This window comes from Acipenser ruthenus, chromosome 12, assembly GCF_902713425.1.
Source record: "Acipenser ruthenus chromosome 12, fAciRut3.2 maternal haplotype, whole genome shotgun sequence".
In the NCBI taxonomy this organism is placed as follows: domain Eukaryota; kingdom Metazoa; phylum Chordata; class Actinopteri; order Acipenseriformes; family Acipenseridae; genus Acipenser; species Acipenser ruthenus.
In genome coordinates, this window is record NC_081200.1 from 35,227,767 (window position 1) to 35,244,299 (window position 16,533).

The window sequence follows — 16,533 nt, forward strand, 5'->3', positions numbered from 1 at the left end:
AGACGAGGGGGTTACCTTGGAACAGGACTATACAATACTGGAAGGCAGTATGGTGCTCTGATCTTTTATTAATACAGAGGGCTTGCAATAATAAAGTACTTGTCTAGACATGCACCTTGTCAGGCTTTACCAAGCTCCCTTACAGTAAAACAAAGCACAGTTCAAACGGAGTACAACGACACAGGTCTGGTTAATCCCCTGGATCAAAAATAAACAAGTGTAACAGTACAGCTGTGGCCAAAGGTTTTGCATCACCCTATAGAATTAACACATTTTGCTTCATAAAGTTGAATGCAACCTGCTGAATAATGTGACATTAACATATTCAGTTACATATTAACATATTCAATTACATATTACCATATTCATGCTTAATGACAAACATTGGAAACTGTGACACACTGAAATCGAACATGAAATACTGTACTACTTTACGGCTTCTGGTAAGTTTTTGCAATATCATGTTGTAGTTTCTTGATTACATGATGTTGAATAAAAGACCTAAATTATGTTCATATAGTTTCAATTAAAAAAATATAGGTGATGCAAAACTGTACACAGTAACTGACAATACACTGGAGAACATGGGAGTGGGCTCTGGATGAAGCCTTAGGCCACGACCATCTTTAAGAATTTTTGTGTAAAATAATGCGCAAATCACCTTCTTTCATGTTTCAGATTTGAAATCTGCACAGTACTTAAAACATAAAACAGGAATCCTCATCCAATCCCGCACTTCTCAGATAGTTGAGCACATCTTGATTAAATGTGACGGAGCCACATACAAGCGCAAAGGGGGCTTTCCTGCAAGAGTTCACCAAAGTCTTTATCACCTCAAGGTTCAGTCGACCCAGATGAGTTTTCTCACGGTAACTCCATGGAAGGTTTTCCAGCGTTTCCTCCTAAATGCAATCGACACACAATTAAAAAAACACTGGATACTAAGGTGTTCTGGATAATTCCATCGAAGGAATCTACAACAGTTGTTATCTATTACCTCCTTATTATGTACTACTCTGTAGGGTTATAAGAGCTTGCTTTACTCACCTTGCTCAGAACATAGAACGTTTTAACATTCCAGTACAGTGACTGCTCTTGAAGAAGTGATTTCATGTAGATGTCTTCATAGGTTCTGAAGCAGCCTGTCAGTGTTACAAAGGTTTCATCTTCTTCATTGTCTGTGATGGATTGTATTATGGAAAGCATGGGTGCTATCCCAGTCCCTGAGACAAACATCAGAAGATGTCCATACTAGAAAAAAAAAAAACCTTAAGAACATTTTACTTTTTAAATGTATTTATTAGGTGGCCGTGATTATGATGTGAAGCTGTGACCTCTATCACTACTCTAAAACCTTTAACCCCACATTTACACCACAGAGGTCATGATTAAGCTTCACATGGTGCACTATTGTACCACTACAGTACCACATGAAATGGTGTGAACGACAGGAGCTGAAATGTTGAGCATTGTAAAACAATGTTAAGTGAAAGTGGGAGACAAGGACACCACAGATTTAGTGGGAAATGATTAAGGATTTATCCAGACATACTGGACTGTCTTAATTTGACTCCATGCTGTACTGTATGTATATATATATATATATATATATATATATATATATATATATATATATATATATATATATATATATAGATGGGCTTCAGTAAATTACAGGAAAATAGGGTTTCTGTGACATCATAAATTACGAGACCGAAGGTCGAGTAATTTATAAACTGTATTATGCCTTTTTTTTCGAATGGCTCAGGATGCAAATATAGCCATCCATGTATTATATATATGGACAAGCTTGTGTGTATATATATATATATATATATATATATATATATAAACCTGATAGAATAGTAATATTAGATGATTGACGAACCTTATTAGGTTTATATGGAAATCCTCCAAATGGCCTGCGCCAATCAATGACATCTCCTACTTTCCAGGTCTTAATATACTGTGACATTAACCCATCTTCATAGAGCTGAGATTTGATATATAAAAAGCATATATCTTTGAATCAATATCATTGAATTAAAAAATACATACAGTCAATATCAGTCTAGAAACTTTCAAGTTCACCTAATTTATGAAACAGAAATTCGTATAATTCACGTTCTAGTTAAGCAAAAATATAGTGGTAGTTCTGCTGCCATAAGCGAAAACATTTTACATTATAATGAGGGAATGAGTTATGCTGTCAAGCTTACACATCATAATTTCTGAGATAACACATAAGCTGTGACCAAATAAATTGAAGATACATTATAATTGATTAGCAACGACCCAGGTCGGTATGGCATAACTTTGTATCTGTTCTTTTTCACACAACCTCTCAAAGAAGCATTTCTAACATGTTTAAAACAAACAGGATGTGTTCTGATAAAAGCTCCATTTCGCAGTACCTTGATTAAAACCTCAAAGTATCCTTCAGCATTCACTCTGTTAACTGGGGTGTATGCTCGCTGCACTTCCAGGCCATCTACAGTGCCCCTGTGAGTACATTTGAAATTATTAGCAAAACAGACACATTGTCACACAGTGTTTTACACTCAGAAAGAGAGATACAGTTCCACAGTACCTCAAGACAAGATGCTGTCCTAAACTCAGCTTTAGGTGGACACCAATTGGCACTCTGAATCTGTATAGGGAGGCAGCCTCCGTCAGCTTCTTCAAAGACTCCAACTGGAAAGCACTGAAACACTCTGGATTGAGCAGTACGTCATCACTCTTCTGTAAAAATAAAGTTAGGTTAGTTCAAGGCTTTTCTCGTTTTAAACACTCGTCTATCCGATTCTGAAGTTAGGGTTTATTCTGAATGGAAAACAGAAATCAGCACACAAACTAGTCCAGTTATTGTTTTGTTTCATGGGAGTTTCAGTTTCAAGTTAAAAACTCTGAAAACCCTTAAAATGATTTGAGTAGTAATTATTTGTACTGGTTGTCCTGCTTTGGTTTTGCGTGCAGTATTTTAAGACTCACAAACGCAGATAGGAATCTGTTTTGTCTCATTTGAAGAACAATCAGCAGGATCCATCTTCAACTTGAGAAGAAAACAACAGCTTTATACAGAATAGCATGTTTCTGTCTTTACCATTGGGGCCTCCCTTTTTCCAGTGAGAAGGTCAATGTCCCCCTTCGCTCTTGCTCTCTTCCATTTATCCAGTTCACGCTCATATATATCAAATACACAGGGCTTACAGCCACTGGCACAGCACTGAGAGGGCAAGGGCTCCTTTGGTTTTAATAGAAGCCAGTCTTCATCATCACATTCACCCATTGTCTGTAATTACAGATTACTGCAAAGTACACACATGCTGGTTATATAGGGAACAAAATAAATGCATCACACATTGGTTGACATGATTATAACATGTACTGTTGAAAACACTTATGTCCAATGGAAAAAGCAGGGACCAGTTTTCTGAGCCACAGAGCTCCCATGGGAATCTGCCAGATTTAGGCAATCCCTGGGAGACCTAACGTTACTACTATAAAGAACACGGTGTTTATATGTTGACTAGAGGGTAGTGTATACCTTATTGCATACTGTAACAAATCACACTGTGTGTACAGTTTGTAGCAATACTTCATATTTTAAACAGGGTTTTTAAATTCAATATTATTGTTGTTAATCTAAAAACAAAACATAACATTTACAAAAATGGACGATTAACATTTGGAAAAAAAAAAATAGCATGCAACCTAATAAGTGGGGCTACGGCGACATGCATATATGTATGTATCAACTGAGTTATAATTATTTAAAATGCATTCCATTAAAATAGCAACCCCTTACCGAACGAGAATATATTTTAATATATTGAGAAATATAATGTAATATATTGATTAATATATTTCAATATATTGAAGATTACAAAATATATTATAGAATATATGCCAATATATTGTCATTATATTGTACAATATATAAATCATTCTCAAATGTTAGTTTATTTTGCCATGTGAATACTTTTAAAACAAACCAAAAAAACAATAATATTAAAAACCTTCAGACTAAAATAACAATATATTGTATGTCAATATATTTACAAAATATATTTTTCTTCCAAAACGGACGACTGAATTCAGTTTACCCATAGTTTGCAAAACAATCTCAACAGTGTACAGCTTTCATGATAGTGTTCTGTGGGTGAGGTTTCATTAGGGGATAGCTACACCTGTTTATACAAACACAAAACTGTAGACATTTTCAGCACTTCAAGGCGAGAATTAATTTAAATGCATACGTGCATAATACACTACTTTCTTTTTAGGGTGTTTTACACTAATAACAAACAAACAAACAAAAAAAAACATCAGCATTAATTTTATTTCCCCCAACAAAAATATTTTCCTTCTAAAACATGATATGAATTTGTTCACGGCCCCTTACCTACAATTTGACCCGAGGGGGTTCAATACCCACAATGCTGAGTGTGATGCAAAATGGCTGCCTCCTGACATTTTAGGGGTTGGGATAAAGTGATTTAGAATAGGTCATATCAGCAGTCTTCTCAGTTGAATTGCTCTGTAATATAATCGTAACCGTTTAAATATGTTCAAAGTCGTACTGCACGGGGTTAGGTCTAACGAACCAATGTTGTTAGCGGTTCAAAAAGGTAACGCTTCGAGATCTGCTTTCTTAAAATATTCACACAGAAGAAGATGTGATGTTGGCGGGCGCAGGTTTTTCTCGGCGACATGGTCCTTGTTTGGAAGGGGTCCTCCGTCAAGGAAAGAGAAGAAAACTGTTGACATTCCTGGTCTGGAGCGCGTCACTTACGCCGACAGGATGCACTTTGTGCCAGGATTGGCAAAACCCATATTCCCTGAGTGGCAAAGAGACTGGCACGACCCCCATCATTATCGTGGACCTGATAATGAAGAGATGAAGTTGCACAAAGAAAACCCTTGTTACATATTTAATCAGAGAACAAAAATATTGGAAGGTAACTTTACAGTAGAGCGGCTTCACACACATCGTATTTGGGCAGTGCCCATAGTGCCACATTGTAATGTAACCTACCACCAAATACTACAGTTATCATGTCTCGTTTAATTAGGGGAACTTTTTTATATAGTACTGTAGAAACTGTACTTTGTCAGATAATTTGGTGAGTAATATGTATGTTAAAAGAGATAACTACTATGCGACCTATAGCCTGGAACGAGGGTTCCTAGGGGGCGGCGCAGGCGGAGCACCGCCCGGGTAGGTAGGGTTGAGGTCGTCAGGGCAATCTACTGACCCCTGTGGCTGATACTTTAGGGCGCCCGCGGATCTGCAGTGGAGCCATTCAGATCCGTGTTTTCCTCCGACACTAGGTCTGGTGGCTTTGCTGTGGATCCGCAGTGCGAAAAATGACGGTTTGGCAGTAACACGTGCTAACTACTACATACTCCTCAGAAATTAAACATGTTCAATTATTCTGTTTTTTTCTCTCTGGCTGCTAATACAAAACGAACCGAGCAACTCATTTTTGTGCTAGCAGGTTTAGAAGAAGGTTTAGATGCCGATTTATTTAGACTGGGTTACTTAAACTACAAAAAGTTTTCCCATAGATTTTACTTTATTTTCTACCAGATTAGGCACATATTCTAAGGCTATTGGTTGGGATAGATGAGTTTGCAAGTACAGAATTTATGCTGATTTTGTTTGTTCTCATATAGGTGTCAGACAAGCACTGTGGTTAACCAAGTCCAAACTAATACAGGGTCTTCCTGAACACATCCTGTCATTGGCTGAGGACCCAGCCAATCAGATTGAGGACCAGGATGAGCGAGTCCAGCAAGCAATCCGCCACTCACGTTTTTGGGACACCACCGCACTAAGACCCAAACGTGACAGATTTTGGTGAGCTCACAAGAAACTGTCGTATAGTACTGTAGAAACTGCACCTTTTCAGATTAATGACAAGCCCAACATTTTTGTGGTAATGGTTCTGTCTCTATACACAGAAGTTTGATCATCAAGTCTTGCACTTGTCTGATATTGTTGTCTGATATTGTTGGTAATGTTGTTGAAGCTGACAGTAATGTTGTTGAAGCTGACACCCTGGGATCCTTCAAGAAGCTGCTTGATGAGATTCTGGGATCAATAAGCTACTAACAACCAAACGAGCAAGATGGGCTGAATGGCCTCCTCTCGTTTGTAAACTTTCTTACGTTCTTATGTTCTTATCTTGGGTAGTAAACCATTAATTTTGATGTTAACGTGTTAAATAACCTTATATATACATCTCAGGTGAAATTATTATTATTATTATTATTTATTTCTTAGCAGACGCCCTTATCCAGGGCGACTTACAATTGTTACAAGATATCACATTATTGTGAAATGTACCAGAGAACTAACAATATGGCTGCCATTTTGTGCTAATATGACATTTTGGTTTTCAGGTGAGAAGCATCCAAATCAGAGCTTCCCAAGCCTGGTCCTGGGGACCCCCTGTGTCTTCTGGTTTTCACTCCATCTGAACTCTCAATTACTTAACTAGACAATTAATTGAACTGATAATTTGCTTAATTAGACCTTTCTCAGATCCTAAAAAGTTGCAAAGTTACTTATAAAATGTTATAGCTAACTTGAAATCTGCAACTGTTTAAAAGGTGAAAACAAGTAAAAGGGTCTAATCAAGCAAATTATTAATTCAATTAAGGGTTTAATTAAGTTCAGTTGGAATGAAAACCAGAAGACACAGGGGGTCTCCAGGACCAGGGTTGGGAAGCCCTGGTCCAAATGCTTTTGGATATTGGATTACAATTTGGTACACAGCTGTATTCTGTAAGTCTATTAGTCTTGGTCAGCAATGGGCATCAACCAAAAAATTGACTGTTTGTCAGAGGTTGTGTGCCGTGTTAGTTTCATAGAGATTGTAGAGACCAAAACCTTGAGATGTGGGTTTAGATTTACATTATTCTGTTACATCCCTGGTCATTACCTCCTCAATTTTCAGAAATGGGGTAAGAAAATGATTGAACTATACAGTCCATATAGCATGTTATTGATTAGCTGCTAGATCAAGACAATCCGTTTTTAGTACAGAAACATTTGAAGGCATTTTTATTTATTTTTTTAAGTCCTGTGCTGCTCCGGGATCTGCTGCACTTGTGCGGGACTCTACAAGTAAAACACACATCCCTTTCCAAGAGGATACTGGCTGAAAATTATGGAGTGGCGGCGTTGTGGAACCGAGGTTAGACTCCATTTGTTTATTTAAAACTTAATGCAGGGCGCAGAGAGGTGAATTAAGTGCAAGGATATGAAGCAGTAGTACCCAATACAAGGGAATTACAGATGATTATATGGACTGGTTTGGTCAGTAAATAATGACAGCTTACTTTTGTTTAACCAGTAGGAAACCAGTTGAAAATTGTGTTGAACAAACTGACCTACCCTTTACTTTAGGCCTCATTAGTTCTGATTCTGGAGCTCGACCTCACTAGCTCAGATTTGACAAATGAAAACCAATGCAAGTATTTGCAAAGACCCAGGTCCAGGTAAATACACCTTGCTTACCTGATCTGCTTGTCTAAATGAAACTTTCACAGTGTACTCCGGTTTCGTTGACATGACCTTACAAGACCGCTTGAAGTGTCTGTGTGTGCACAGCTATTAAGAGCTAAAGTTTCCAAATGACTACATGCTCTCGGTTTACACAAAGGAATGGTAAAATACCAAATTTTTGTAAATAGTTAGAGGTAGCTTTTTGTAGAATATAAATGTTTTATTAATCCATTGAGATGACAGTTGCTGCGTTTAATATATACAGTATATATTCCTGGCTGTGGTTATTATCTACAAAGCAAGTTGTATCTATAAAGGACCCTCTAAATTATTAGGAGTGACTTACTGCTATTCATTGGAAAAAAACAAAACAAATGATCTTATGACTGTGTATGAGGCAACGTGGTTATTTCTTTTCTTTACACTAGAGTCAGATGTTTTCCAAGTACGAGGCCTGAATGGAATGCTGTTGAATAGCATGACACCTCTGCCAGCGGTGGCCCAGAGTGGTGAAGTCTTGGCCACAGAAAACCACACTCTGGAGACCTTCTACCCCATCTCTCCCACCATTGATTTGCAGTGTACATACGTGTACGATCAGAAAAATGACACGGGTAGGTCTTGAAGCTGAATGCTTTCAGAATCAAATTCAATTAATGATTGTGAATGTATCATCATAATCTTATTAAACATCCAATAATTCAGTAGTAAGAACCTCTGTAATTACCAATTAGGACATCTTATTGCTATTTAAGACACAGAATATGTTTGGTTCATTACTTACTTTGTCCTGTTTGGATTACATACTGTATTTGCCTTTAGCCCATTGGCAGCAACAAAAAAGGTTTTATACATTTTGCAACCTCCATGAGCAAAGCTTATATGAAGCATCATTATCTTTTGCACCTACTTTGTTTTCAGGATTCAGAGACGGGTATCCTTATCCACACACACACACTCTGTTCTTCACTGAGACAGAGGACTCTGCTGCCAAGTTTAAACCCGAACAACTCCGGGCCAAGATGATCATGTTTGCTTTTGGAAATGCCCTGGCCAGGGCCAAATCTCTCTACGGGGTAAGTGGTGTCAGCATCTTACTGGTGGTTTCGGGATAGTGTAAAATTACAGGTGCAATGAAGTGTACAGAGTATTGTTAGTTTTCTGTATTCTGACTTTTAATCTGTTTCATAATAACTAGGGCTGTCACTCAATTTAACATTTTTGATAGGTTAATTTATGGGCATTAGTTGATTAAATCAGTAGATTCATTCTGACGCATTTTTAATAAAGGGAAGCCTATTGTTATTGCTGGGATTCTTCTTCTTTCTGCCAAAAGTTGCTCAAACTGGTAGGATGGTAGATGCTTATGGGAAGATGGTAAACGTTAATTGAACATATGTCGTAGGTCACATGGTTTGGCCGCCAGATTGGATTGAAAAAAAAACAATTTTGCCTAAATGTAAAAATTCGTCTTTCGAAAAACACTTATTGGAGAGTGCTGAAAGTCGCTATACTTGTTGAGGGATAGTCCAAGATTAACTGGTGTTCATAAGAAGCCGATGGGTTGTGTGGTACGACGGCCATGCTGCATGACGTCATAATCACATGGTACAGACGACATAATCACAAACTACAAAGACAGTCCGATTGAACCAAAAACTGGCACACATGATCCTAGTGTGGTTGTCTTTAAACGTTGTTCAAGGGAAGTTGCTACAATAAAAACATGGCGGCCACGTTGGATGACATCATCAACTTTCAAAACAGGCTAATAACTCCTTGTAGAGTACAGGTCGGGCCATGGTTACTATGGAACACACATAATAACGCATGTGCGCTCTATCAAAAAGTCATTGCCTGTGACCTTTAACCTCTCCTAAAGGTCAAATGTAAAACTGGTTTGTAACTCCTGAGAGTGCAGATAAGGTCATGGTTACTATGGAACACATATAGTAACCCATGTATGCATTCTGCACTATTTGCAAAAGTGTTTGGTACTGCTACTGGCATTCTGCACTATTTGCTAAAGTGTTTGGTACTCGTACTGGAAGCCGTAAAGTTGCTGGCAACTCTAGTTATTTTTATTTTAGTAATTGTAACAAATTTTCTCCCTCTCTTTTTTTTAATATTTCATTTTTTAAGCTATGAACAGATTTGTGACAGTTGGTGAAGTTTGTATTTTTCTTTTTTTTTTTTTTTTTACATAAAATGGGGAAAAAAAAACCCTGAAAAAATAAGGCACAATTTCATGAAGGCGGTTGTTTTTACATTACTACCCCATTGGTGCTTGCAGACGGCTGTCTTGGCAAGTTGCTATTTCACTGGTCCATAAACTACTACTGTGAATTAAACAGGGTGCAGTGCTACAGCTCACATTGCAGAAAATGGCAAAAATAATGGAACAGAAAAAGGTGCTGGTGAAAAATTAAGATACATATCTCTTTTCTTTTTCCCTGTTTCACTTGTGGAGCGACTTAGCAACCGGGGGGCAGGGGGCTGATCGCGGACATTGTTGACAAAGCCTGTAGACCCCCACTCTCCTAGAATAATCCATAAGTAAGAATGCTTCCTTCAAAACAGCATCAATTCTTCTAGGTACACTTGCACACAGTTTTTGAAGGAACTCGGCAGGTAGGTTGGCCCAAACATCTTGGAGAACTAACCACAGTTCTTCTGTGGATTTAGGCAGCCTCAGTTGCTTCTCTCTCTTCATGTAATCCCAGACAGACTCGATGATGTTGAGATCAGGGCTCTGTGGGGGCCATACCATCACTTCCAGGACTCCTTGTTCTTCTTTACGCTGAAGATAGTTCTTAATGACTTTCGCTGTATGTTTGGGGTCGTTGTCATGCTGCAGAATAAATTTGGGGCCAATCAGATGCCTCCCTGATGGTACTGCATGATGGATAAGTATCTGCCTGTACTTCTCAGCACTGAGGAGACCATTAATTCTGACCAAATCTCCAACTCCATTTGCAGAAATGCAGCCCCAAACTTGCAAGGAACCTCCACCATGCTTCACTGTTGCCTGCAGACACTCATTCGTGTACCGCTCTCCAGCCCTTCGGCGAACAAACTGCCTTCTGTTACAGCCAAATATTTTGACTCATCAGTCCAGAGCACCTGCTGCCATTTTTCTGCACCCCAGTTCCTGTGTTTTCGTGCATAGTTGAGTCGCTTGGCCTTGTTTCCACGTCGGAGGCATGGCTTTTTGGCCGCAAGTCTTCCATGAAGGCCACTTCTGACCAGACTTCTCCGGACAGTAGATGGGTGTACCAGGGTCCCACTGTTTTCTGCCAATTCTGAGCTGATGGCACTGCTGGACATCTTCCGATTGCGAAGGGAAGTAAGCATGATGTGTTTCCTTGGCCGACCACTGCGTCTACGGTCCTCAACGTTGCCTGTTTCTTTGTGCTTCTTCAAAAGAGCTTGGACAGCACATCTGGAAACCCCTGTCTGCCTTGAAATTTCTGCCTGGGAGAGACCTTGCTGATGCAGTATAACTACCTTGTGTCTTGTTGCTGTGCTCGGTCTTGCCATGGTGTATGACTTTTGACAGTAAACTGTCTTCAGCAACCTCACCTTGTTAGCTGAGTTTGGCTGTTCCTCACCCAGTATTATTCCTCCTACACAGCTGTTTCTGTTTCAGTTAATGATTGTGTTTCAGCCTACATATTGAATTGATGATCATTAGCACCTGTTTGGTATAATTGTTTAATCATACACCTGACTATATGCCTACAAAATCCCTGACTTTATGCAAGTGTACCTAGAAGAATTGATGCTGTTTTGAAGGCAAAGGGTGGTCACACCAAATATGGATTTGATTTAGATTTTTCTTCTGTTCCCTCACTTTGCTTTTAGTTAATTGATAAATATAATCTATTAACATGTCTATTTTTGAAAGCATTCTTACTTTACTATATATATAATTATATTTTATTAAACTTACATGACATAAGGAATTAGTGTTTGTTTTTATTAGCACTGTATTTTCTTACTTTTTTTCCCCATGGTAACATAAAATGAAGCAGAAAATGTCAACTTTGTGCTTAAAATAAACATTTACAATATTAAATGCTTATTATTGCAAATAGGCCCAAACAAGTGGATAATTAGCTCTGCCAAGGTAGGTTTGCACCCTTCAGTTTGTGACCCAGACACAGAAACTGCAATTTTAGCGCTTTCCTGCGCACTTCTATTATTGCTGAAGCTTAATTGACAGGCAATTACCCAATTATGCCTCAGCCACATTCCAGGCAAGGACTCATTAAGGCAGGATCCCTTTTTCGCTGTCAACCAACACACACACACTTACTTTTCTCTCCATTCCCCCGCCTTGCCACAGCCTGCACTGAAAGTATTTTGCGTGGCTTCTTTTGTAGATTTAATGTTTATTATTTGTTGTTATTATTATTATTAAAGCTCAAAAAACAGGAGAAATGAAGGTGCCACAAAAAACAGAATTAACAAGAACAATTGAAAGTTTACATAGTTCTTTTTTGACCTTTAACAATTAAAAGGGAGTGACTTTCAGATGTAAACAAGTTGCATTTGCGATCCAACAGGTAAACAACAGAATCAATCAAGCTTTTAAGAACCTCGTGATTTTTTCTTACTTCTTCATTGTGATGTATTGTATCCCTAGGCTTTCTGCTCATCCAGTTAAACATCAATCTGGGTTTGTCCAAAAGTTTTTAGTGTTAAAGTGACTCGCAAGTGAATTTGGGAAGTCATGTTTTTGTGCTGACTTCGATAGACATCCTAGATTGCTGTAGCCAGTGCTGTTCCATATCGCTTTTCTGTACTGAACAAAAGACGGTTCCAGCAGTATTTTTTTAATTGACAGCTACCGGTAAGCCACGGATACCTTTTAATAATTTGAATGTTGGAAGTGGCAAGTATACCTCTTCTCTTCCTGTGTCCAGGTATTTGTCGTGTATACCTCCCTTTAACTCTTCAATTTTTCTGAGAAAGTTCTTAAAAATGGATTCGTAACCAAATCGACTACCATGTCTCTCGTTTCTGATGACATTTTTTTTTTTAATTTGTAAAAAGCAATTCTAAAAATTGACTTAAGTTCAATAATAACTCTCAATAATATTAGCAATATTGTGTGAAATTCAGCTATTCTTACTGCTTACCCTAGCATATTTATGTCCCGCCTCTGCTCACTAATGATTGGACAGCTGTAAAAGCAAGGCAGATCTTTGACTCTCCCATTGGTTAAACCTATTCAAGACTGTCAACTGTTTATGTCCCGTCTCCACTCACTTATGATTGGACTGCTGTGGAGAAAATTCAGATCTTCTATTGGTTGATTTTATTTTATATATTTCTGCGGTCAACTCTAGTTGACTAATCAGAGCAGCCCTAATAATAGTTTAGCATAAAGAGTGTTTTCTACGTTTGGTTTATGTGTCAATCGGCACTTTGCATTGCAGCTGTGGATAACCTATTCACTGCAAAGCAAACAAACTTAGCAATAATATTCTGGGACCATCTTGTTCTGCAGATGACACTGTTTTATTGCATTATCTGTTTAATATGGGCACCAACTAGCCGTCGTTGAGAACTTAAAAACAGCAGATCACACCATTTTTGCCGGGACATTTCTTGAAATCGTTTTTTAGAACAGCATTGCCATGTGAACCACTCACCACAGGAAGCAGAAATCTCAGCATCCACACCTCTTTCTTTGTATACTATCTGCTGTTGAGTTCCAGTATCATGTTGTAAGATTCCTCCATTTCCCCTCATACAGAGCATTACTTGTCTCAACAGGAGCACCCTCAGGTTCTGGAGCACCCTGTTGTCGTGCAGAGCATTGCTACAGATGGCAGGCTGTTCCAGTTCATCGTGCTTCAGCTGAACACCACAGACCTGGGCCCAGACACTGGCGTGAAAAACCTGGTTTGGATGGATCAAGATCAGCTCCTGTATGACTATGCAAAATGCCGCCCTTTGATTAAAAAGAAGGTTGTCACAGTAAGTATCTAAAAACACACTCATTTTTGTTGAGCATAGTTTCTTGAAGTGACTCACAAAGTTATCTGAATTAACACCGTGGACTGTTTGAAATTACAAATGGTAGAAACCATTCACGGATGTGTTGCTTTTAGTGTAATAGAAGAGGGTGGACGATGAAGTGGAGGTGTGAATGATTATTAGTAGGGCTGTGTTCGAAGTTGCGTTTTCTAGCCAGTAATTCAAAGGTAGTTTTAAACCCGTCAGATGGCCCACACACACTGTTTTTTTTTTTTTTCCCCCTCATAAGAGAAACAGTTTGACAATGTGTGAGTATTATAAAATCACATTAAATGTCACTCATGCAAAAAAGGGGTTTGGGATTTATATAATACATATTACATAAACAAAAGTTGTTTTAAAATCCACTACCAAATCGTTATATGTAGCAACTCTATATGGCGCTGCTGCCATGTATGGAGCAGGTATAGTATCCAAAGCACAGTGAAATATGTACTGAATACCTAATGTGCAAGACAGGGTAAGAGAAGTGCTATGGTAGAATATGTTTGAAATATACGATAGCACAAATCATTTTAATTTTTAAAACTGAGCATTGTCTGCCCCTCCCCCCTCCAGCTCGTTATCTAGAGGCAAACCTTTAATTTAGTCATTCACCATCTTGACAGCAAAGTGTTGTATAGTGTAAACTGTATTGAAAGAAATGTCTTGAACCCCCTCTGCTATTAGGAATTTTTTTTGTTAAATGCCCAGACGACCAAGCAACTGTTGCTGCCTAATGGAGGCACAACCAATCTCTGGGGTCATTTGACAAGCATTAGTTCATATTATTGTTAGTATTACTAGTAGTTGTAAAATGTGACTGATAACCTGCTTGGAACGGTGACTGTTAAATAAAGCTTTGTTTTGCCTAAGTCCGCTGCAGTTGGTGTTGCTGCAATGCAAGCGTACTGTATATATCGTAAGCAGCATCAATTACGTTCAAAACATAAACAATGTTTTTTTATTGAAATTATAAAAACATGATTGTTGTTTTAGATAACGTATGTTTAAACTACATGCTAATGTCTATATAGATTACCTGTAAAATAGGATTTTCAATCAACTAGCTCTGGTGCTGTCATCAGTAAATTATGCAAATTAGTACCATCGAAGGTTGGAACCTTCCTTTGGTAATGTGTTCCGAACCTTTGAAGGTCAAAACGTACCCTTCGTTGCAGCCCTAATTATTAGTAAGCTTAACATATGATCAGAAGACTGATAGTTAATTAATAACTATGTAATGAATTTAAATATCTACCACATAGTGCTGTCCAAAAATCATTATTGCAATAACAGTATGTGTGAGGCAAACTGTAATGTGAGCTCAACTCTCTCCTTAAAAGGTTCCTGCTGGATTATCTGGGTATCAGCCAGAGACATTCAAGAAATTTCTTGCATTGCACTTGCATGGAGCTGTGTGATCCTGTGACTTCTTTACCACAACCAGCTCTCCACCAGGGTGCTGTTGACCTAGCAACAGTGACATTGTGCTTTTCACAGTAACCAGCCTTCCATCCACTACATTGGAGGACAGAAGAAAATGGATCTAAACTAGATTGAGATTTTGCACGTGTCATTTTTCCTAGAATACTTTGATAATAAAAAGTATTACAAAGGGATGCTGTTTCTGCTGGATTTTTTTTTTTTTTTTAACCAATACAACAGTTTCTATTTGCAAGTGTTGGTTTTTATAGCTAAACACATTTTTATAGTACTGTATGCATTTTATCGTACAAAAGGCATCTGTTAAATTTACAACAATGAAACATTTGATCCTAATAGTTAATATAAAATCATTAGATACATTTTTTTTTAAAGAGCATTAACTGTGAACTGCACCCTTAAGGTTTACATTATGTAATTAAGCTGCTCTATCAATGTCAGCATCCAACAGTTTTGTTTGTGTGTACATAAGACAGCCCCCTGTCTGTAATCATTTTCCACAATAAAGTGCTCCCTCATTACTGGACTACAAATTCAATATGATGAACAAGTCAGATAGTCCAAATGTATTTAAAAAAAAATAGTATTAAAAAAGGTAGACAAAGCAGAGAGTGCTCTACATGTATTACACAAAATAGGTAACAGTTATTTAAATATCCTAAATCACTTGATGGAAGTAACAATTTCTAGATATTGCTTATGTTTCTCTCATGCACATGAAAAGAATATTTGTACTTGTGACAGAGAATGAATGAATCCTAGTCAACAAATCTCCCTCCCAACCTGTGAGGCCACTGTATAACCGGAGCAGAGTGTCCCATAATGGATGTTTTGGCAGTTAATTCCAGGGTCAGTCGGAAGCTGGCCATCCAGGAAGGGGGCGGGGCCACGATACCAGTAAGTCAGCGCCTTAATGCGGTAGGTGATGTGTCAGTCACGGATTGGAGGAGAGGGGATTGGCCGCACCACCAAAAGAGGGCGTGACAGTGTATTAAGGGGAAGTGGCCCCAGTGATCTGTTCCTTTGATGTGGTTACGAGATTTGACCAAAAAGGAAACAGACGTAATTAATTGTCTCGAGTGTTTCGTGTTTTGTTTGTTTGATGTGCTAACTGTTTGTCATTTGTCTTTGTTAGACGGCTAAACACTAGCCGGGAGCTGTCTCTACAAGCCAGCACTAAACCCAGACTGCACTGCACCACTTATTCACAAACTGTTTGTCTTTCACCACACCTGCACCAGAGCACTCACTAATTGTGAGAAGTGACTGTGTCTGCGTCGTGTGTTAGTGTCTCATTGTTTTCAGGACTGTAAACCCTTGTTTTGCATGGAGCGATACACATGGCTGTGTAGCGCCCGTGCTCATTAGTTAAGTGTTGTTGACACGCAACCCAGCCGAATAAAGGCGCTGTTTTATTGAACTTTAACTGTCTGTGTTTTATTCCTGAACACTGCGCCAACTACACCCTGTGTACAACCAACCACACGTTCACAGTACTGTACCGCTTTCACAGACAATTTCCTGCGTTGATCCCAATAAAGCAC

The 16,533-nt window shown here is 38.4% G+C and overlaps 2 protein-coding genes across 5 annotated transcripts; one reads left to right on the forward strand and one right to left on the reverse strand.

Moving 5' to 3' along the window:
* Position 1: 1 nt before the first annotated feature.
* Positions 2–4,523, reverse strand: LOC117416913 (NADH-cytochrome b5 reductase-like). 4 transcript variants are annotated; one of them, XM_034028398.3, is made up of 7 exons: positions 4,406–4,523; positions 3,104–3,308; positions 2,591–2,742; positions 2,415–2,502; positions 1,889–1,993; positions 1,048–1,251; positions 2–902 (listed from the first exon to the last, which is right to left on the reverse strand). In XM_034028398.3, the coding sequence occupies exons 2-7, from the start codon at positions 3,287–3,289 to the stop codon at positions 699–701; spliced, it is 939 nt and encodes a 312-aa protein (XP_033884289.3). In that variant the 5' UTR covers positions 3,290–3,308; positions 4,406–4,523; the 3' UTR covers positions 2–698. The 4 variants fall into 4 exon arrangements, with proteins under 4 accessions (XP_033884289.3, XP_058890932.1, XP_033884290.3 ...); XM_059034949.1 differs by lacking the exon at positions 4,406–4,523 and adding an exon at positions 4,107–4,167 and having other exon boundaries at positions 3,104–3,326; XM_034028399.3 differs by lacking the exon at positions 4,406–4,523 and adding an exon at positions 4,063–4,109.
* Positions 4,432–16,409, forward strand: mrpl37 (mitochondrial ribosomal protein L37). The gene is made up of 7 exons (XM_034028394.3): positions 4,432–4,961; positions 5,680–5,863; positions 7,090–7,205; positions 7,945–8,130; positions 8,438–8,592; positions 13,301–13,504; positions 14,890–16,409. Exons 1-7 carry the CDS (start codon positions 4,568–4,570, stop codon positions 14,965–14,967), a joined length of 1,317 nt encoding a protein of 438 aa, XP_033884285.3. The 5' UTR covers positions 4,432–4,567; the 3' UTR covers positions 14,968–16,409.
* The last annotated feature ends 124 nt before the right edge of the window (positions 16,410–16,533 follow it).